We start from the raw sequence: 22,060 nt of genomic DNA, 5'->3' as shown, positions 1-22,060 counted from the left end.
TTTTTCTTTTTTTTTTTTTTTTTTTTTTAAATGACCGTAAAAACCCCAAGGAAACACGGTCAGTTTTCGCACCCCGTCCCTTTTCTCCGGAAAGCAGGGTGCGGCAGGAAGGGCCGGCAGCCCCCTGCCCTGCCCTGCCCTGCCCTGCCCTGCCCTCCCCTGCCCGCGCAGGCAGCTGCCCGTCCGCCAGCCCCACCCGCCCCCTTCAGGCCGTGCCGGGCATCGCCCCGGCCGGTCCCCAACGCGGCACCGAGTCACGAAGGGGAGGGAAAAGGTGAAATCAGGCCGTGACATCAGCTGGGAAACATGAGGGACTGAAAGCGTCTTTTACCGGGATAGCTCGGGGAGCTGCAGCGAGGACGGAATATCATTCTTAACTGAAGTTTGTTAGGGACTGTTATTGTGGCTGTCACAGTTCTGGTTTGATGTTTTCCCCAGTATTACTGTAATCAACCTGTTTGCAAGACGATGGCATGTTATCTTTCCCTTGAGAGAGAACCACCTCTGTTTTCTTGTCCTTGATATTTTAAGAAAACATAAGACTGATTAAATTGCAAAGAGCACTTATCACTGTAGTACTCGGAGGCAAATGCTTCTTTATCCAAAACCAGCACCGGGAACTCTGATCCCATTCTCTGTCTTGCAAGCATCACACTCTCCGGAGCACACGTGTGGGCATACACTAGGTACGATAGACTAATTTACAAATATGCCAGGGCCCCGTTGAGCACCTGGAAGGAGACGTGGTTGTCCCCATCAGTCAGATGGTGCCCACATGTGCAATACCTCCCTGCGCTGGGGACCAAACACTTAGATGACATGCAGAGGACAGACCTGTGCTAAGGTAGATAGAAGCTGAGGAGATGCTGGGGATCAGGCCTCTTCAGAGGATGTGAAATAATAAGAGAGAAGATGGACATCTCCTAGTGCATGGTTTTATTCTGTTTTATTTGAGTAAGGCTGCTGCAATGTGTTTATATCAAAGGAGAAGTTAAAGCCTGTATGATAGGATTTTTGTTGTTGTTCTAAATTGAGAACTCCTTTTATTCTGCTAATCCTTTCACCAGCTGCAGGCTCTGCCTGCTCTTTTCAGGCACACAGTCCACTGCTTTATTTCCTGCTCCTCTGTTCTGACTCTTGTACTTGGTCCGATTTCTCTACTTCCTTAACTTCTGACTTGTTCCCCTCTTCTCTTGCCAGTCCTGGGCTATGTGGGCTGCATTTCATTACCACAGAGAGCAACCCGCAGCCTCCCGTGCCCTTCTCTGGGCACTGCAACAACTGCCACAGATAAGGCAGAAATATTGGGAAAAGCCTTCTCGGGACTAGGAGGCATTTTCTTTGGGATTTTTCTCAAAGGAGTAACACTGAGCGAGCTCTAGCATGCTGCCACACGGAAAGCAGCGTATGTAGTAGTAGGGCTGTGTCCAGGCTGGGATTACTACCAGCCATCTTTGCTGAGCCTCATGTTGCACCTTCCTTTCCTGCCTTCTTCCCTGACATCAGGGACCTTGAGTAGGACTTATGGCAGGGCAGTGCAGCCAGGTGAATGTGAGGGGCTCCAACAGAGAGCTGCAGAGCAGGTTTTTTTTGGTGGGTCCCACTGCACCACCCCTGACAGCGGTGCAGGGGGCTGCAGGGAACAGGGGGTCAAACTACCCCTTGACTGTGGGGCTTCAGTACGTGAGGGACCCTTGAAACCAAGCGCTCCTGTGGCATTAGAGAACGCTTCAACCCTTCCACTAGTTTCCAAGGAGAAACTGAATGCCAAACCTACCTTGGTGCTGTGAGAGGGGTGGGCAGGAAACCCCTCTAACGTTCCTAAAATGCCTGGGTTGCCCTGGTAAGAAAGTGCAGCACTGCATTCTGCTCTCTATAAATAGTACAGCTTTATGCTGTATTAGCCCTTGTTATCTGTGCGACATCTGTTTTCTGTGCTCTCTGGACCTCAATATCTTGACTTGGAATTTTTACCTGCAAACGGCAGAAATGTGTCATTAAATCCCCTGATGTAGAAGTGGGCAGTTCCTAATGCCCTGCCCTGCCCTGCATGCATGCCGGAGGAGGTGGGGGTCTTCTTTAGGACACTGTGTGACTGATTACTACCAGAAAAATCCTGATTTTAGGGAAAACATAGTGGAGCAAGGTCCCCTTGTAACAACTTAAGAGGCAGATGCCAGCAGATGCAGCTGACTGAATGTCCCTTGGCTGAGGAATCCCACAAGTGACAGCTGCACCTCTGGGACAGCTCTCATGGTGCCCTCTGCACCTGCAATGATTTTCAGCATTTATCAAGAAGAAAAGCAACTACAAAATGCCGCTGTAAAGCTCACCAACTTGTCTTTAATAACAGCCAAACAGTTCAGCTGTGTCGGGGAGTGCTGTGGGTCAGACAAGGACAGTACGACAGATACAGCTTTTTGTCAGCCCAGACTTTTCAGCCCTACTCATGCCAATGGCAGGGACCCTCACACCATCTTTGAAGCATAATTCGTTTCACGGAAAATGCTGTGCATTTCTTTTTTTTTTTTTTTTTCTCCTCCCCCTAGCTCTAGTCGTCTTGTTCATTGTGACTGAGCGTGGTAAACAGATTACTCAAATAGTCTGGAAAATTTATCAGCAACTGCTGCCCAGTGGGAAAGCCTCTTCCTGTCTATTCCTGAAAGCTGTCGGTCCTCATGGTTTGCCTAATTAGAAATATAAAATAAAGTGGCAGTACGCAATTTCAAGAGTTACACAGTACACTAATACAAGTGCACAGAAGGAACTTTTTTGTTAAATGAGTCTAGGCTCTAGCAGAAGACACCAGCCTGGAAGCTCGCACCATCTTTCTGACCCCAACCCTGCTCCCCAGCCACTGTGGCACCTTCCTGCTTACCTTGCACAGCATAATTTTGCAGCTTTTTCCTGGGAAAAATGTTCCTCCTTGAGAAATAAAAACTTTGTTTGCATGCATTGGTGCCCTTTCAACCTGCAGCTGTGGCTACCAAGAACCCACACGTGAGCCATGTTTGCCCCAGGGCTCTGCAGCAGCCAAGGGACACGGAGGACTCACGGGGCAGCATTATAGGAATGAGCAGGTCTGGAGAAAAGATGCAGCTTGAAATGACTTGCTCAATTGTAAATAAGGCAAAACTTAATTCCCACTCTTGCCCTCGATTTTTTTTTTTTCTTTCAAATTATTGGGTTTTATGCTTTCTGCTCTGACCCTACAGAGAGAAACCCTGCAAAAGTGCTCTCATACTCAGGCCAGTTGGTGGACTTTCGGACCATGCTCATGTAGCTTCTGCAAACCTGTGACATTATAACCATTAAGAAGAGCATCTCTAAACTAGGCATCACTTGATCCTTAATCTCTGAAGGGGTATAATGGGAATTTAAGTATGTTAAACTTAGTCTTCAGTATTGTCCTGAACATTAAAGGGATTAAATGTTGAAAGTGCCATCCTGAATTGAAATTCCAGGTAATACATATTTAAAACAAATATGAAAATAGCAGTAACAAGCCATCCAAATACACTAACTGGTATGTTATAGCTCAGGTTACATTACTGGGAAGAAAGATTGATTAAGAATCTCCTTTAAGCTCTACTGTCATTGCCTGGGATCTTACACAGACCTTATTTTGGATACAGATGTAAACAAGACATGAGCTCTTTAGCAAAGTTTGCTGTTCTTGCTGGTTTCACAGCTCCTTGATCGGAAATCATTCCAGCTCTCAAGTTTACATTCTTCTGGTTGTAAATCTGTGTTAGCAAATTCTGGTGTAGTTAGTTTTACCTCTATCAGCATGGGAACACTAAATCTCTAAATGGCTTTGTCTCTGTTTTAGCCAAGAATACAAAGATAGGATTATGTTTCACAATAGTCAATGAACTGAGGTGGAATTAAAAAGCAAAACAATTGTATTTATGCTTCCTGGGTTATGCACAACTAGTGCACAATGCTTGCACTTAAATTTAAGTGCACTTTGGTAACTAGCTCAACCTGAGTTAAAATGAGATTTACAAATACGTATCAGCTTAGTATACACTTCTACAGGCATCATTTAGAATGCTGTGTGGCTGTCCTTGTGTATTTAGAAATCGGTGCTGACTTGTATCTTTATTTTTAATTATTTTATTTATTTTTAAGCAATACATTTAGATAATTTTACTGACAAGAACTAGAAACTTCTTGATTTCCAAAAGAAACAACAGCTTTTCTTGAAGCTCTTAAATATCTATGACCTGGGAATTTAAGGAAAATGTCAGACCTGTTGTAATATGATCTCAAGAGTTAGCAATATTACTATATAATTTTCATTTGCGCATATGAATCCTGTATTAGCAAATACCACAACTATCTCTTGAAATTAAGTATCTTCAGAATTAGTAGACTTCATGTTGCTCACTGATGTCTTTATCAGGTTTGTCTAAGCAGTTGACAAGCTATATAAAAATTTCATTAAAAAAATGAAAATGTCACTCCTTCCCCCTGGATGGAAGAACTTGTTTACAGAATGTTTTGAATACACAGAAGCATGGAATTAAATTAGCTAATCCTGCAAAATACAGAGTACCAGACCTGAACACCCTTGCCATCGCAATGTATAGGACCCTGGTTACAATACTTTATGCTCTAGTTCTGCCACAGACGGGAGATGTTTGATTTGTCTTGTTTTTCTTCTTTCATAGTTTCCTAAAACAATAGACCTCTGCCTGAAGTAGGTTCTTTATAAATGTCACTTTACAGAAGTTTTGTCATTGGTTTGGGGGTTTTTCAGTTCTGGTGCTTTTGAGCAGCTAAATCTCAGCTGAGAAGTCCTTGGACTATCTCAGAAGGCCACAAAGGGAAATGCAGGGGTTTCAATAGATGGTGTATTTGGACACCTGTCTTCAGGGAGGTCCTGTGAGTTGGTGGCTGGAACTGAATTTGCTCCTTCTGGCCTTTGTGCGCCACTTTCCCTGTCTCTGAAATTGAGAGGACAGTCCCTACCTGCTGCAAAGGGCAGCTGGGATGCTGGAGCAGCTCCTGTGCCCTGCCTGCGTTTGATCATAGAATCATAGAATGGTTTGGGTTGGAAGGGACCTCAAAGATCATCTAGTTCCAGCCCCCCTGCTGCAGGCAGGGACACCCTCCACTAGACCACATTGCCCAAAGCCTCAGCCAACCTGGTCTTAAACACTTCCAGGGATGGGGCCTCCACAACCTCTCTGGGCAACCTGTTCCAGTGCCTCACCACTCTCACAGGAAAGAATTTTTCTAACATCTCATCTAAATCGACCCTCCTTCAGCTTAACCCCATTACCCCTTGTCCTGTCACTACACTCCCTGATAAACAGTCCCTCACCATCTTTCCTGCAGGCCCCCTTCAGGTACTGGAAAGCCGCAATTAGATCTCCCCGGAGCCTTCTTTTCTCCAGGCTGAACAACCCCAACTCTCTCAGCCTGTCCTCATAGGAGAGGTGCTCCATCGCTCTGATCAGCTTCGTGGCCCTCCTCTGGACTCGCTCCAACAGCTCCATGTCTCTCCTGTACTGGGGCCCCCAGAGCTGGAGGCAGTACTCCAGGTGGGGTCTCACAAGAGCGGAGTAGAGGGGCAGGATCACCTCCCTCGACCTGCTGGTCACACTTCTTTTGATGCAGCCCAGGACACGGTTGGCTTTCTGGGCTGCAAGCGCACACTGCCGGCTCATGTTGAGCTTCTTATCAATCAATACCCCCAAGTCCTTCTCCTCGGGGCTGCTTTCAATCCCTTCCTTGTCCAGCCTATAGTTGTGCTTGGGATTGCACCGACCCACGTGCAGGACCTTGCACTTGGCCTTGTTGAACTTCATGCGGTTTGCACGGGCCCACCTCTCCAGCCTGTCCAGGTTCCTCTGGATGGCATCCCTTCCCTCCAGCGTGTCGACCGCACCACACAGCTTGGTGTCATCAGCAAACTTGCTGATGAGGGTGCACTCAATTCCACTGTCCATGTCGCTGACAAAGATGTTGAACAGTGCCGGTCCCAGTACCGACCCCTGAGGGACGCCACTTGTCACTGTTCTCCACTTGGACATTGAGCCGTTGACCACAACTCTTTGAGTGCAACCATCCAGCCAATTCCTTATCCACCGAGTGGTCCATCCATCGAATCCATGTCTCTCCAATTTAGAGACAAGGATGTTGTGCGGGACAGTGTCAAATGCCTTGCACAAGTCCATGTAGATGACGTCAGCTGCCTTTCCCTTACCCACCAACGCTGTAACCCCATCATAGAAGGCCACCAAATTTGTCAGGCATGATTTGCCCTTAGTGAAGTCAATGACAAGCGTTTTCACTATTAGATTTGTGGTAAAAGGAAAGTATGAGACTGGCCCCCTATATCTAACAAGAACAGATTACACGTGTTGTGATTGCTCTCCACTGTGCTGTGCAACCTGAGCACAATATGGTCCATTCTCACCTGACTTCACTGCGGTACGACTGCCAGCCTCCCTCAGGTATGTGGGTAATAAAGGATTAATGTGCTTTGTACCTAGCTGCTTTAATTTGATTTAGGGTCTGATCCTATGAGGCAGTGAAATCCTCTGTTCTCATTGACTTCAGTAGGATTTGAGGGACTTGGGGGACCTCTTAAGAAAAGGGTCTTTAATCTTCCATCAGGAGCCCAAGTGCGTGAAGGGGAGCTATTCCTTCTGTATGCGTTTATAATATCTACAGGATTTGGGTAGCTTTTGTTTAAATCTTAATGTGTTGCTAGGGAACTGGTCATGTCCACAACAAACAAACATGTAGATGTTGTGTCCTTCTGCTCTCTGGTAGAGTTTACCATAAGAAATGACTTTATTGCAACAAGATCTACTAGCAGTAGTACAAAAAAGTAGTTCATCAGCTTTTTTTAATTACAAATATTTTAATTCTATGATACAAACAGAAATCCCTTCCAAGCTGAAGGCTAAGCATGTGAGGACACCACCCAGAATCAAATACTTCTTTCCCTTATTCTTTAAAATATCAATTCAGCTATTTTTTAATTTACTTGAGTCTAAGTACAGTGTTTGGAAGCTTAACAAGCTTGGCTACTTTCTGCTCTCTTGTACTAACTAATGCTATTACTATTTTCAAGACACTTGTAAAAAGAGCTGATTATTTACATTTCCAATGTGTATGGCTTTTCAAGTTTTCAGACTTCATTTAAGAATATCAGAAACTATGAAACTTTTGTATTTATGGAGTCCTAGAATGCTGTTTCTGAAATGGCTTCATCTCCTTTCACGGACATCAGAATGGTCTGCATTGTTTTAAATTAGTGATAAAACAAGGCTTGAAACCTCAACTACCAAATAAATAAGTCTGCTATCAAAACAGGACAAAATCTGGGCAGAGAAAAAAAAAAAAAGTCATGGGGAAATGGAAATGAAATATAGTCTGAGATGATCTCCCTAAAAACGAGCAAGCAAACCTATTCTATTAAGCTCTCAGGAGAGCTGCTAAAGAATTTTGTAATAATTCGGAGAAGAAACTCAACCCCTCTTTTCCATTCTTCTCAGTTCATTCCTTGCAACTCCCTAAGAAAAACTCATCCCTTGGGTGTTTTTTGCAAAAGGATGATTTTTTTTATGATATAAAAGCACACAACTTAAAGCTGTAAGTCCTCATATTCCTTGGCAGTCATTATTTTCAGGTTTATGAAGAAGCACATATCGATCCTTTCCAAGGCATGGGTTGGCAGGGACATAAGGAACACTCTTCTGGATTCATCAACCTTCCTCGTGGGGCCTGAGCAGGAATGATCTCGCAGCACCATATGGGACTATTAAAACCCCATCATATATGACACATGCTAATAGTTTTTTCTCCTTGTTTCATGGTGATTGCACAATGTAACGGATCTGTAGCTTATTACGTCATGCGCATGTATTCAAGTGCAATGACCTTTTTGCAAAGCTACCGAAGTTAGATGATGTTTCAGTATTCAGAGTTCAACTTCTGTCCTCCGCTGTCTGAATGCATCTCTGTACTTAGACAGCAACTTTTTCTAGCCTGACTGCTCACCCCTGTGTGATTATCTGACCCAGAGTTAATGTAGCATAATTAACACGTTTGTGAGTTGTCCAGTGTCACAGGTGAACTAGAGGTTTTGTGATGGGCAGCCTTGCGACATTCATGGTCATAGAGCATATAATATTGTGGATTTTAGTCCACTGACTCAGCCTATTCAATAGAATGAGATTCTTCCTTAACTTGATTCTTCCTGGCTTTTGTGACTCTAAATAAGGTCCTTATATTGTTCAAACATAATTTTTGTGGTATATTATATTAAGATGTTTGGCCTGATCTAGATTATGCAGCTTCATGTAACTGATGAAAGAGCTATTGTTTTTCACAGCAGAAAAACTGCCACTCATCCAGATCACTGACCTACTTCTTGGAGTCAGAAGTAACCTTTCTGAAGTCTTGCTGATTTTCAATGCTATGTTTTACACTATTGATCTTGAAGGCCCCGTGTTTGAAGTGTGATTACAACAGTGCTTAAGGATCAGGTGAAAAATTTCAGCTTAATTTTCAGATGCAGAAAGACTTTATTTTTCTGTAAGTTTTGGTACTATTCTAAAGAAAGTGTTAAATGAATCAGAGCAAATTCAGCCATGGGGGTTATTCCATTACTCAATGATACAGAAATTCCTCAGGCTTAAACATCACCAGTGTATTTCTCTCCACCTTTCTTTCTTTGAGATCCAGTGGAATTTTTCTCTATTGTCTGAAAAGAGATGATGAACCATGTCCAGGAGCAAGAATTTAATCAGCTCACCCTAAACACTAGATTAGGCCATTCATTACCTTGAAATCGGAAAAATAGAATCTACGAGTTCCTGAAGATGGGAACAATTTGCAGACAACCACTCCTCTAGTCTTGCTTTTCAGCCCTGACTTTCAGAGGCCAGTGCCAGAAGAACACATCAGGAGAATAAACTAATACTGCATAAAGAGATTTTGTGGAGGCTGGCATGTGAAGAAATGTATTTACCATTATATGGCTTTCCTCTGCAGGAGAACAGGGCTTGTATATTCTCTGTGCTTTCTCACTATACAGAGAGGGATACAGACATTTAAAAAGGAATTAGGATGCTGAGATGCTCAGTCCATGCTGGATTGCTGGCTCCCTGCTCTTCACCACGGAACATCTGCTAAAGAACTCTTTGGGAGACTTCTGGGTTTTTCAGGACCAGCAGAAAAAACAACACTGTTAGGATGTTTTATATTTGGGGCACTTTGGTACTCACAAATGCCTTCTCATTTTATCATGCTGCAATCAAGATGACAAAAAAGTGTGGCAGCTAGTAGAAACTCTCCCCGCAGCTCAACAAAAAACGGGGTCTTGAAAGGAAAAGTTTGGCACACAAAAACCTCCAAACACAAAAAAGCTAAACCTCTACCAAACCATTTCTGCTTGTTGTGAGCCTGCCAAAGCAGAACAGACTTTCTCAACAGAAAAGGCTACATTATGCTAGAAGGAAATGAGCTGCAAGGCACAGGAAAAGGGAACACGAGTGGAGATTTATGGCACTGCTGAAAGCAGACGCTGTACTGCCAGATCAGGAGTAAGACACTACCAAAGGATGCTACCTTTGTTTTTTCATCTCTCAAGGAAGAAGGAGAATTTCTGGTGCAGGGTATCTAAACTACTGACATCCATTGCAGAAAGCCCATCGCTTCAGCCTTCCGAGTCATTGTGTCCCAATCAGAATTTTCTACTTTTTTTTAGAAGACAAGAAGGAAAAAAACCCAAAACCAACCCAACTAGCAAAGCCCACCCAAACCAAGACCACCAGTCAATGAATACCTGACAGCTAATAACCTGGAAATAGAATTGTGTTACAAATGTCGCAAGTTTTGCTCATGTATCACTGACTTTATAAAGTACAAATTGAGATTTTTGCAAAAGATCTTCATTATGCCCTACTGCTGTTCCTGAAGATCATATGGAAAGGATTTGTTCATGTTGACATTTTTTACTTTTTTTTTTTGCTGCTGTTTTGGCTCTTGCTCTTTGTATTGTGTATGAGGGACTTCACTTGCTGAGTTCTCCTGAAAACAAACGGCAGCAAAAAGGCACATCTGTGGACAAACAAAACTGTTTTCTGTGTGTAGAAAGACTCAGTTAAGAAAAATATAAAGTTAGGGCTTTTTATTTTTCTTTTTCTACCAGGAATTTCTCATTAGAGCTCCTTTTTGCCTCCCTCTGTATATTCAGTCTCAGAGGTAAGCCGCTAGCCCAGAGAAGCTGCAGGATATCCCTGGATTTTTACCAAGTTTAATTTGAACTTTGCCATGGTTTTTTACTTGCAAGTGAAACTGCAGCTTGTTTTCAGCTCCCTAAACTCAGGTGAAAGGCTACTCCAAATGATTCTGATGGATAACTGTATGTTGGAACAGCCTCGACGAACATGACAACACGCTATCACCCCTAAAACATATCACGCCATAAATGTAACTTGCACGATGCATTTTGGATGGGCATCCCTAGGTTTCCTTCTTTCAAAATGTAGGGTCTGATCTTTCTCAGTAGTATGCGCCTCTTTTTCATACTGGCTATCATATCAAATGCCGGACACCTACCAGCTTTAATGTACATATGGAACCTGGACATGTAATTTTCAGTAGTTTTGAATCTGAACCTAAGCCTCTGGACTGTATGGAAAAAAATCTTCACAAGTGCCTCAAAAGTGTCTTTGTGGTTTCTTGCTAGTGAGAAAGATGTGGCATTTATCTTGAACAAAAAATTGACTGCTGCCTTTATTTAACCATAATTTGCATTTATGAGAGGACAAGATGTTGAATTACATTTCTCTCCAGTCTAGAGCTAGATCCTGAACTGTTGCTTTGAAAAAAAATCATGTATGTGTAAATACTTTGTCTGTTATGTCAGCTAGTGCCATGTGGAACCGAATGCTCAAAATATTAGTTAGCAAGGTGTGTAATGGAGATAAGGAAGACTCTTTTTAGAAACACTTTTTTTTGAGAGAGAACTACTGAAGTAATCTGTATTACTCTCACAAGTCAGCGAACAAAAGTGTGTCCTGAAACTTCGGCTAGCTATAAAAGTGAAATGCTCTCACACAGATTCACAGAGGGAGAAGATTCTTGCTGCAACACCACCGTTTTTCCTGGATAGGATCACAGAAATCAGAAGAAATCGTACAGAGATGTGGGTGTTTTTCTTCTTTCTCATACATCTTTCCTTCTGCTGCAGTCCTGTAACTTGGGTACTGCTCCAGTGAAGTCCTTTGGGCCTGACTAGAAATTATCTCCCAATGATTTGATACATTCTTGATAAAGAGATGGATTTGATGGGTGCCAGTTGATTCAGTGACCGGTCTCCTTAAGCAACAGTGGCCTATGAAACATGATCGGAGAGTATTCATCAAGCATCTGGTGTTAAAACCTATCTATTTCTATTTAAGTTCTTGTATGTTATGAAAAAGATGAGTATGAAGACTATTCCCAATTCCACGTGTTCTCCTTCCCCAGCATTAAGCTAGCAGCTTGCTGAATCCTGTACTAGGTTTCTGTCTATAAAGACTGCCTGTGGGATTTAGGGCATGTTAGAACGGCAAGAGACATAGTGGCAAGGAGAGAGCGAAATGACACGCAGGAAGGCTGGTAAATAGTTTTCTGCTAATGGCAAGGAGGAAAAATCACATCCAGTGCAATTATACCTCTGAACTCGGTGTTATCTCGGAGTGCTGCCCTTGGAGGTCATATTTATCCAAATGGAAACTTCCCTGTAGATGCATATGCAATTGTTAGTAAATAATTACAATGCCAGGCAGATATAATGACAACCAGGGAAACTTCTTTTGTCGTTCCCTTGATGGATTATCATGATGTGGACAGTAATTTGCACTACATATTACGACAACCTTGGCGTAAGGAAGCATCTCCAATGTAAGGGGCTTTGCAGGTTGTACGCACTCTGCTGAGACCATCCATAAAGTGGCTGACTGACATCAGCTATGGAAGAAAGCAAGTGTGTGCTGTTTCCTGGGTGATGTGGACAGTTAAATTCCAAAAAGCTACTTCCAGAAGCAGCAATAACTGAACATACTGCTCACTGGCCAGCTGAACATGGTTTTGATATTGGACTTGAATTGGGAAGCAGTTTATAAGGGATCTTATACCAAGCTTGTGTGTGAGAATAAGCACTGCAAGCATTTTTTTAAGCAACACCAAGTCAGCTGATGCAGATAACTTGACTGCCTGTGCTCAGCAAAATAAGGAGATGTATTTAGTTTTAGCTAACATATTTTACTGTGACTCAATTTGTAGGTCTTCTAATGGATCTTATATAGCCTGACATAAAATCATTCATGTGTATACAACAGACTTCACCATAATGTGAGTATGACTCTATGGCTACTTCCATGCAGTTTTACAAGCCGCATAAACAAATGTTTTAAGAAATGTTTAACTGTTTGTTTTATGTAAAGCTACTTGATCTGTATTAAACAATCAAACATCTCTTGTTAAATATCTTATACATGCAATTTGTATATACAGGTAAATGTACATTTCTAATGTAAGAACAGTGAATTTTGTTGTTCAGACCAAAAGAACCAGGCTGGTATCAGACGTTAATCAGGCTGCTGTTTCTAATGCTTGTACTTTTCTAAAGAACAGTGGAATGTGGTAGAAACTACACAGAGCCAAGTTATGGAGCTTCTTACTTAGTTTTTCGTCTACACAGGCAAAACTCTCATTGAAGGCACTGAATAAGAGTTTCTCTGTATAGCTCATGTGCCTGTGCTCATAGAAAAGATACACGTGCAATGATCTTAATTACAGATGTAGCTCAACAAATGAGATATGAAGCCAGCTATGTAGAAAGTGCATAAAATAACTGTTGAATTAAATACAGCATAGATTTCTGTATCTGCTAAACAAATACTAATTCAGTTTTCAAGCAATTATACAGTATCTGTAAGTTATTATCTAGTAGATAATAAAGGACATATGTTACTACTTTTTAAGCTGTATCACTTCATCTGAGTACTGGCAAGCTTAATTTGCAGTGTAATTGGGTACATTAGAAGATTATTAATAGCTGGAGCCCGTGAGAGATTTGTTTTCACTGTACATAACCATGTTTGAGACAGAGCGGTTTGGGTATTCCTACAGCAAGTCTCAGGCACTTCCTAAAATTCTGTGGCAGAGAAAAATTACCAGAAAGATTTGTTACTCCTACTAAACACTGTGTTCAGTTTTACAGTCATTACGTATCAGTCTCCTTTTAGCATTAAATCAAAAAGCTTTTGTATTTAGTAACTGCATTTACATTAGGATTCTCCAAAGAGGTGTCTTCTGCCTAAACATGAAACAACCTTTGGAAACAGCTTTTTTCTCTCATTAGGCTTGTTTTTATGCAAATTAAAACGTATAAATAATGAAGGATAGTCTTATGTGTTGTGAAAAAGCTAGGCTGCTGGGACTAATCAGGAGACTGTCCTATGGGGTGGATATAGGACAGGCATATTATATTCCTATTTTGATGTACTTTGTTCTGCTATTTTTTCTGAATGTTTTCTGTTACACTTCTTACAGCAAAGCCTTTCAAACCTCTTTATAGAGATGGTAAATATTTGAAAGGATGAGTTTTGTAAGTGTATTAAGATGGCATAGCAATTTATTATGCTGACAAATATCTCAGTTGTAAAAGCAGTAAGAAAATTGTCCTATAATTCTAAACATGGAAAGAAGCTTGAAAAGGAACACCTGTTTTGCAGGGAATTAGCACAGGCTATGGGAGCTGCAGGGCAGCGGGCAGGATGAGGGCTGCCCCTGCCCTCCTGTAAGAGAGACACTGCTCCCCGAACCAGCACATGTCCCGTGTTCACAGGGCAGGCTGAGTGCCTCCTCAGTTCTAACAGCCAGAAGTCTGTTATGTTTAAGGTGGATGAAGTGATGTACCTGCATCTAGAGGTAGTTTTATTGCCTCAGAGGCAACTGTGAAATGGTCCTAATGGACTACGAAACATTGAGAGAGCCTGACATTATTGGAATATTCTCAAATATACCAGGTAATGGTGCTCCCACCTCCAAGCCTTCTCTTTCACTTCATTTCATTGTGCTTGGGAGCACTCAGAAAACAATATGATTTTTTTTGTTCCCCCTCCAACTGCAAATCATATAATGCTTCATTTTAAACAAGCAGAATTATTGTACAGAAGGCAACTGTGGGCTTATTAATCACATATTTATAGGCTCATATTTACAGTATTTTCCAAATACTCCCTTGTGTTTCCTCTTCCTGTTACTAATTACTAGAAGATTATAACTCTCTATATCCGTCCTGCAGCGGATTAGAATTGTAGAGCAGTCAGCTAAATCAGAACATTTGGTGTAATGCTGGCAGATCACAGCATCAAACTTCTATTTGTTAATGCAAAAATATCCTCTTACATTTTCTGTATCTGCAGCACTTTTATACACTATTTGAATAAACATAACAAGAAAATTTAAAGAAAAATAGAGAGCATAATCTTCTTTTAGCTCTATACAGAGCAAGAGGAGGGTTTTTTTAAAGGTGATTTCTTTTTTTCTTGGTGTTCTCAAGCACTATGACTTTGCCATGGGACACATCAGTTTGATGTCAAACTCTGAAGGAAAAAGGGTTTCCCTCCTCCACGCAGAAACGGAAATCCATGATGATGGCCGACATAACGGTTCTGGTCTGTCATCAGTTCAAAAGTTTATTAACACTGACTGCACCCATTTTTGCCTCACATTCAATCATTTGGAAAGAAGTCTTCTCCCTATGTTATATTTTATCATACAGAAAATTTGTGAGCTAATTGGTATTGCCTAATACCAATTCAGATCGAGTTGTTTAGTTTTTTGCTGAAAGTGTCTTAAATAAGATTTCTCTGTTGAACTCTAATAATGGCTTCCAAGCCGATTTGGTATAATTTACAGTGTCTTCTAATTACAGGCTGTAATGTTTTACGTAGTGACATCTACAAAACTATACTATACTCTCACTATATATCACTTTGTTACTGAAGACTTTGTGATACATGATGCAATTTCACACACCTGCACGGAAATAAACCAAACCCCAAAAGAGGATCCTAGGGTTGTTTTTCAAACTTATGTCAAATATGAGGGAATTTGCAGCAGAATTTTTAGGCTTATGCAGATAACCTTCTCTAATACTTAAATTGCTTGACACTACTAGAATTTATCATAAATGTCAATATTTTTCCCTACTCAAATGTCTTTGATTAGATGAGAGGCTGTTTTACAAGATTTATTTTGTACAAGAGTTTTATATATATGTATTCTGCTTGCAACGTATTACAAATGAGTCAGGCTGATGAAAGGTTGACTGGGAAGGGATCTGAAAGAGCAGGGTAGCAGTCTTGAGATACAATTATCTAATACCATAACTAACAAATGACATAGATGCCATACATTTTCCCTACGGCCAGCAGCAACTCAGGTGACATCTAACCCTGGAAGTGCCTTACTCGCAGGTGACCTGGTACACAGCACTACGACTCGCTGAATACCCACAAATACCTGACTCTTACGCAAGGTCTCTGTGCTCCACTGAGATCCAGAAACTAGATTTGCTCCCTTAAATATGCCAAGGGATTAAACGTAAAGGTATGTCTGTGTACCTAGAACACGTCTTCCCACAAACTGCCCGTTAGATTTTAGTATTTCACTACAGGAACGGAATGAAATATTTTCCTTTAATACAATATCCTTGCCCATGATGCAAGAGATCCTGTTCAATGGCACTAAAATGTCTCTCTTTTTTTGGGTTGGTTGGTTGCTTTTTGCAAGACCCTATCCACCTAAATGTGGGGCATAAAGGTATAGAGGACTAAGAGCATAAAATTGCACTACTATGATAGTACGATAACCTATATAAAGTATGCAGTAAAGTCCTCTTCCTCAAGTTTGGGGACATCATTTGCAACGGCATGTCCCAAGCAATTCTGCTACTGCACAGCGTATTCCCGCTGATGCGGCAGCTCCTGTCATGCCCACTGCCATCTCCCTGTGTTGGCGCAGACCCTGCCCCAGCTGTCACTGAGAGTCTTTCCAACAGCTTGTGGTGGAGAAGACATTGGCTGGGTCTTCCCACGGGGTTTTGAGGCTCGCTGTCTTTGTACAGGCTGCTTGTACTCAGCAGGGAAACTGCTCCTTCCCCAGGCTTGCTCCCACTTCTCTAGGCCAAATGCCGTGGTGATAGAGCACACCGAGGGAAGGTGCTGAGCACAGCCTGCCCCAATTGCTCAGTTTTGACTCTATTACAGGAGAAGCAGGCTCAGCCCCGCTGGCTGGCAGCTCTGAAACACAAACCAGAAGGTTTATTGGAAAAGGCACTGAGCGGCAGCAGCTCTGCCAGCCATCAGCAGGTGCGGGAAGCAGGGGAGCACGTCGCTGCCGATGGCCGTGCTGCCAACTCCCGCACAGTGGGTCCTGGGATGTTTGGTGGCTTTCTGAAAGCCCAAGCTGCCACCTTCATTTTGAAGAACCCCAATCCCCGATAAAAGAATCGACTTTTGGTTTAGCCTTAGAAATAAGAGCCGCGTAAGGCCATCAGGAAAACGCTTTAGAAAACCTCCCGATTGTGTTTGGTTGAACGACTGGGTGGAAGAGGCTTTTGCTCCTACTTCGTTGGCACCTCAGCAAGGACGGGGCATCACCGCAGAGAGCGAACCGCCGTCCCGACCGCCGCTCTCCCCCTCCGCCCAGCTCACGGCTGCCCGAGACGCGCTGTCCCATGCGACATCGCCCTGTAACCTTCCCGGTGCACCTGCCCGCGGGTGCCGTGCCTCACCGCACCGCCGCGACTCCCCGCACCGGACAGCGCCGGCCGGCCCCGAGTCCCCGTCCCGGCGCGGGGCTCAGCCGAGCGGGACGGGCTGTCCCGCGGGGGCACCGGGCGGCGGCGCGGGCCCTTACCGATGATGATGGCACAGGCGCTGACCAGCCCGATCTCCTTCTTCAGCGCCACCCGCCCGGGGCCGCCGGGCGCGCCGCGCCGCTCCCCGCCGGCCATCGCTGCCCGCGCCGCTCTGCCCCGCTGCCGCCTCCGCGCGCATGCGCCGCCCCCGGCTGGGCGCGTGGGAGGGGGTGTCCGAGCCGGGGGCGCGCGGCGGGCCCGTGCGGGGGCTATCGCCGCCTCTCTGAGGAGACGCACCCGCGGGGGGGAGCGGGCGGGGGGTCCCTGGCGGGGTGGCGGTCCCTGAGAGGGCTGCGTGTCGCTTGAGGTGCGTGTCCCGGCCGTGACGGCCCCCTCTGAGAAACCTGCAAACGTGTCCCCCGGGCAGCGGGGGTGGGGGGAACAACCGCAGTCACACCACAGTTTAGCACAGCTCGGTAAGTGCCAAGCGTCAGATGGCCGATTCCGTCATTTGGTTTGTCAGGCAGCAGGGTCTGTCCCAGCGCCCAGGTAGCCCGCGTGCCCTCAGCTCATTTTGGGTGACTTTTATGACCAACCAACCTAACTCCGTGTAGAGTTCACTTTCACAGCGCTGTCTCCACATGAATCTTCTCTGCGGTGGCCCACCTACCGTTGTGCTTCGTTAGTTGTGGTAGTGGAATAACTTAAAGAAAAAAATATTTTATTGCTTGTAATCAGTACTGACAGCGTACTGGCAAAGCAAGCATAGATGAAATCAACAAGGCAATGCCCAAACACTGACTGCTTGGTTTCTGCCTTTACTTTTCTTGTTAGTTGCTTCTCTCCTCCTTCCCACTTTGTTTCAAACCTCTCTGAAAGGAGTTAAATCCCCAGCCCCTGTGTGCACCAGCTGGTGCTGAGGAGCCTGCAGCTGAGGGCCGTCTCCCCCAGCCCTCCCAGGTGCCTTGCTGGGCAGGCAGTGGGCTGTTGATAAGCTGCAGCTGGAGTCATCTGTTGGCAAGCTTAAGGAAATAAGAACTATTTCATTTTCTCACATGAGATGGTGTATGAATGTTGGGATACTTCATTGCAGCAAGAGCATAGGAATACCAAGGTAAATGTAAGGAAATAATGTCATGTAGTAATTAGCAATTTTTTTGCTCTGTGAACAAAGTGCCTTCGTAAGAATATCAATGCATGATATCTCCTCTGCTTTCAGATGAAATCAGAAAATTAAATTGTAGCTTGGGAACCTGGACTCTTTCCTTAAACTGTAGCAGCCAAGGGTTTATTGATGGAAATCGCTGGTTTGTTCCTTGTTTATAAGTCAAGATGAACACCTTCCTGAGAGCAGCTCTGTGTTCTGAGAGGATCCCCACATGGGTCACCTATTCTGAAAGCACATAGGTTAGAAAATTTTCATTAAGAAGGTTATGTGGTATCTGGGAGGTGTGGGAAGGAGATAGTGTGCATCAGTGGGACAACCAACATGGTGATGGAAATTGGATGTGGTGGAGTGGTATCAATGGGAGAAGGAAGGTCTGGTTCTTCACCTCTCCTGTGGTGATGGCAGTCTGATTTTGCTTGACTTTAGAATGAAAAGTATGACCTGAAAACTGGTGAGTCGTTTGAGGAAATCAGTGGATTGTTCTCACAAACCTGATAATTGTAAGTGATTTTACTTTACAAAGCTGCTTTATACTGCTGCTGTTATAGAAAGGCTTATTGATTTTCAGAGGCTGAGACTTGTTTCCAAGATTGATCTATGTGGATTTGTTGTTTCTAAAGAAACTGCCTCACTAACTACTTCTCAAATGTCCTTTTATTGAATTACTATGTGCTTTTTATAAGGAAACATTTTACAAGAAGCATTACTTTCTGAACTATGTAAACAGTACTATTGTTCTCCTTTTAAAGGCAGGGAAAGGCAAAGACTAGAAACAAAGTTTCAGATGTTTAAAAGTAACCTGATGTTTTAAGTATTTCTTCTAGGTGGTTTAAATGATTGTTTCAGAGCTATGTTTTCCACTGGTTGCAGCTCAAGTAATTTCTAGTGCCTCTGAAAGTCTCTGTGTGCTAGTCTTATATGGGCACTATGATTTACTTCATGAAAGCTGTCGACGACAGTATGTCTTTTGTAAAAGCTAAAAAATGGATTTAACTTCATCAAAAAAAGTACAAAAATCAAGAAATATGGGAATTAATGGTGTTGCTGTGTTGCTGAATTCTAAGACCATAATGAAGTTTAGGATCAATTAACTTTTACAGAACAACCACAGAATCTATTAAAGAAATGACCACTTAGAATGATAACACTGTACTTTGGGGGTTTTTTTGCTGTGGTAGAAATGTTGGTTTCCTCTGAAATATGTGTATAATCTTTGTGGTATTGTGTAGAAGATAAAAATCCCAGTCAGCGCTCTTACACTGATTACTGAGGAACAGTGCATGCTGGCTGTGGGATGATGAAAACGAATACTAGGATTTAATTAACTCTAATAATCTTCTTCAACTCAACTGTGCTGTAGCTGCAGGATTTTTTATTATTTTTTTTAAACATTCTGGCCAGTTTAGGGGGCTTTGCCAGGGAAAATGCTAAGTATTCATACATGTGTGCACTCTGCCTGCCGATATAAATACTTTGTTCTGTAATAGTTCCTCCTTGCTGAAAGCCATGAGCCACAACTGGGTGACTTTAGCAATATATTTTCAAGTATTTTACCGGTAATAAGAAAGGAAAAACCTAACAGAAAAGCACCAGAAAACTCTGCTTAGGAGAGGTGGCCAACAAACCATTAAAACAGAAAAACAGAGCATTCTGTCTTCCTATCCAGTTTCATATCAGGTGCATTTTGAACAAAGCTGCAAGAACAGAGTTGGTGCAGGAGAACCATGGGGTGAAAGCTCAGCTTTGGCCCAAGAAAAACTTTTGCAGCAGGAACATTAATGAACTGGCACATCTGATCATGGCTCAGCAAGGCCAGGATATTGTCTATTACACCTTACAGTTTCAGCACCAAATCCTGTTTTGTGAGTTTCATCCTTGAGGGCAGCATCCATGTCCTTGCCTTTGTGTGGGGCTGTTCCCATAGGCAGCCTTTGCTGTGGGGCAGCATGTGCTTCCCTGGGCCATGATAGAGGCCTCTGACAGTGAGACCCAACCCCTCAGCTGCCCAGCCATGTAAGGATCTTATAAATGTCCATTTGAAGGGACCTGTACCCTTGCCCTGGGAGATGAAATAAAGATAGACGATTGTATTTTTCTCAAGATGCACAGCATTAATTTGGTAGGTGCTTATTTGTGGCATCTCTGCCAGAATGTACTTCCTAGTGCAGGCAATAAGGTTGTAAGCAGTTTAGTCTAGTTACCAGGTAGTGTGGGTAATAAACAGGGTGGGCAAATGGGGTTGGGTGCAACTGTGTTCATGATGGAGGAGGATGGTGGCTGTGCAGCAGCAGTGCAGTCTCTCCCTGCCACATGAGTGTGTCGGATAAGGGTTATAACAGTTATGGGCAAGGGGATGCAGCCAGGAAATCTGTGCTGGTAACTTAATTTAGGATTGTAGTCTTGGACTCCTGTAGAGTGCTTCATTTTTCTCATTTGTCCTTGGAAAGAGGATAAATTCTTTACCTAAATCCATATAAAGAACATTGATTTACTGATTCTTTTCTCAGTGTGTGCATAATAAATGACTTCCCTTTTCAAAGTTTTAAGGTTTTAAGTGTTTTACTGCCACTGAAGGAGTAAGCAGGTGGTGGTTTACAACATGAGCTTTTGATTTGCACACATCTGTAGCATAACACAGGAGTGTAAAACAGCAGTGGGCCAGAAACCTGTTAGAAAAGACAGCAGTGACAAAGGTTACCCACATTAACTGCCAAAAATGCCCTTTTTTTTTTTTTTTTTTGGCTGAGTGCCTGCCTGCTTCACTGTGTTTTTGCATGAGGGTGAAGAGAGGACTTTTCCCTTTCTATGGTAGTATTGGCTGCTTATTTAGGTTGTATATTCTGTCCTATTGTTAACATAGTTCCAAAATGAGCAAGTCAGAGGGCATGTACATTCTAATTAGTAGTTATCTGAGACAGCTCCCAGAGCAAAGACTTCTTTTAACTAGTTTTGGATCTGAACATACTGTATCTACTTGAACGACGAAATGTTAGTAAGCAAAAAAGCCAAAGTTCTTTGTAGGAAGGCAATTGCTGCATAGCAACTGCACAGAGAGGATGCAATGAAGCTTGCATGTGTTCTCTTCTGTTGCTTTTTTTGTCCTCATTTTCTCCATGTTCTGAAATGTACAGAAATTATCAAAGTTGTTGGAACCAGTTATTTCATTCATTGCTACTTACACTCTAAAAAAAAAAAAAAAAAAAAAAGAAGCAAACAATGTAGTTTGGCTTTTGTATTTTGGGGAGAAACAATAAAGGGAATTTAATATGCTATTATGAAGGGATGCTGTGACTGAGTTTTCAAATGAATATGGTCTTTAATGTATGTGAAGCATATGGGAGGAGGGCAAGGTTAAAGAAATATAAAGACTCTCCATGATAGTAGATGTTCTGTCCAGTCTCACTGCATTTTTGTATCCCTCAAAACAAATTTCTATTATCTTAAAAGATAACCAACCCTACAAAACTGAAACATACCATAGTTGTTAAAACATAATTCAACTTTGAATTTGATGGGGTCACCATAAACAACAGCTGGAAAATAGTTACTTGGAAGGATAAACTATCTTGTAGTGTATCTTTAAAGCAGTGGGCTGACTGGTTTAGTAAAAGGAAATTTGGGGAGTAATGGGATTGTAAAGTGATTCTTGATTGCTAATAAACTTGCAAGTAAGGTTTGCAATGTTGAATAGTTCTTGTGGAAAGCCTGTTATGCCCACACAAAATATGAGGGATTTTGGTCTGAACTGTCCCTACGGATGTGCCCTGCACCAAGCCCGTGTTAGAGGATTTGGACAGCCCCACAGCTGACGGCTGACTTGGGACTATGGGTTCCCGCTGCAACAGGATTGCTGTTACTCTGTTCTTCGTCACCTTTCTGTAGCAGTACAGAAACTTGTAGGGCATTAGGATTAAGAGCAAGCATATGAGCAGGTAGAAGGCCCATTTACTGGGGGGTGACATCAGTGGGAAGGAACCATATGAAGCCTTTTCACTTTAATGTGAATG

At 43.0% G+C, this 22,060-nt stretch overlaps 1 protein-coding gene across 1 annotated transcript in view; it reads right to left on the bottom strand.

Annotated features, from left to right (window-relative positions):
* SLC7A10 (solute carrier family 7 member 10) overlaps positions 1–17,084 on the bottom strand; it is a 41,687-nt gene extending 24,603 nt beyond the window's left edge. The window contains 2 exon segments of the mRNA XM_075765319.1: positions 16,945–17,041; positions 17,043–17,084. Of these exon segments, the coding sequence (XP_075621434.1) occupies positions 16,945–17,041; positions 17,043–17,084 (139 nt within the window).
* Between the last annotated feature and the right edge of the window lie 4,976 nt (positions 17,085–22,060).

The sequence above is a fragment of the Balearica regulorum genome, chromosome 13 (assembly GCF_011004875.1).
Source record: "Balearica regulorum gibbericeps isolate bBalReg1 chromosome 13, bBalReg1.pri, whole genome shotgun sequence".
NCBI classification, from domain to species: domain Eukaryota; kingdom Metazoa; phylum Chordata; class Aves; order Gruiformes; family Gruidae; genus Balearica; species Balearica regulorum.
This window is presented reverse-complemented; position numbering and strand designations above follow the sequence as displayed.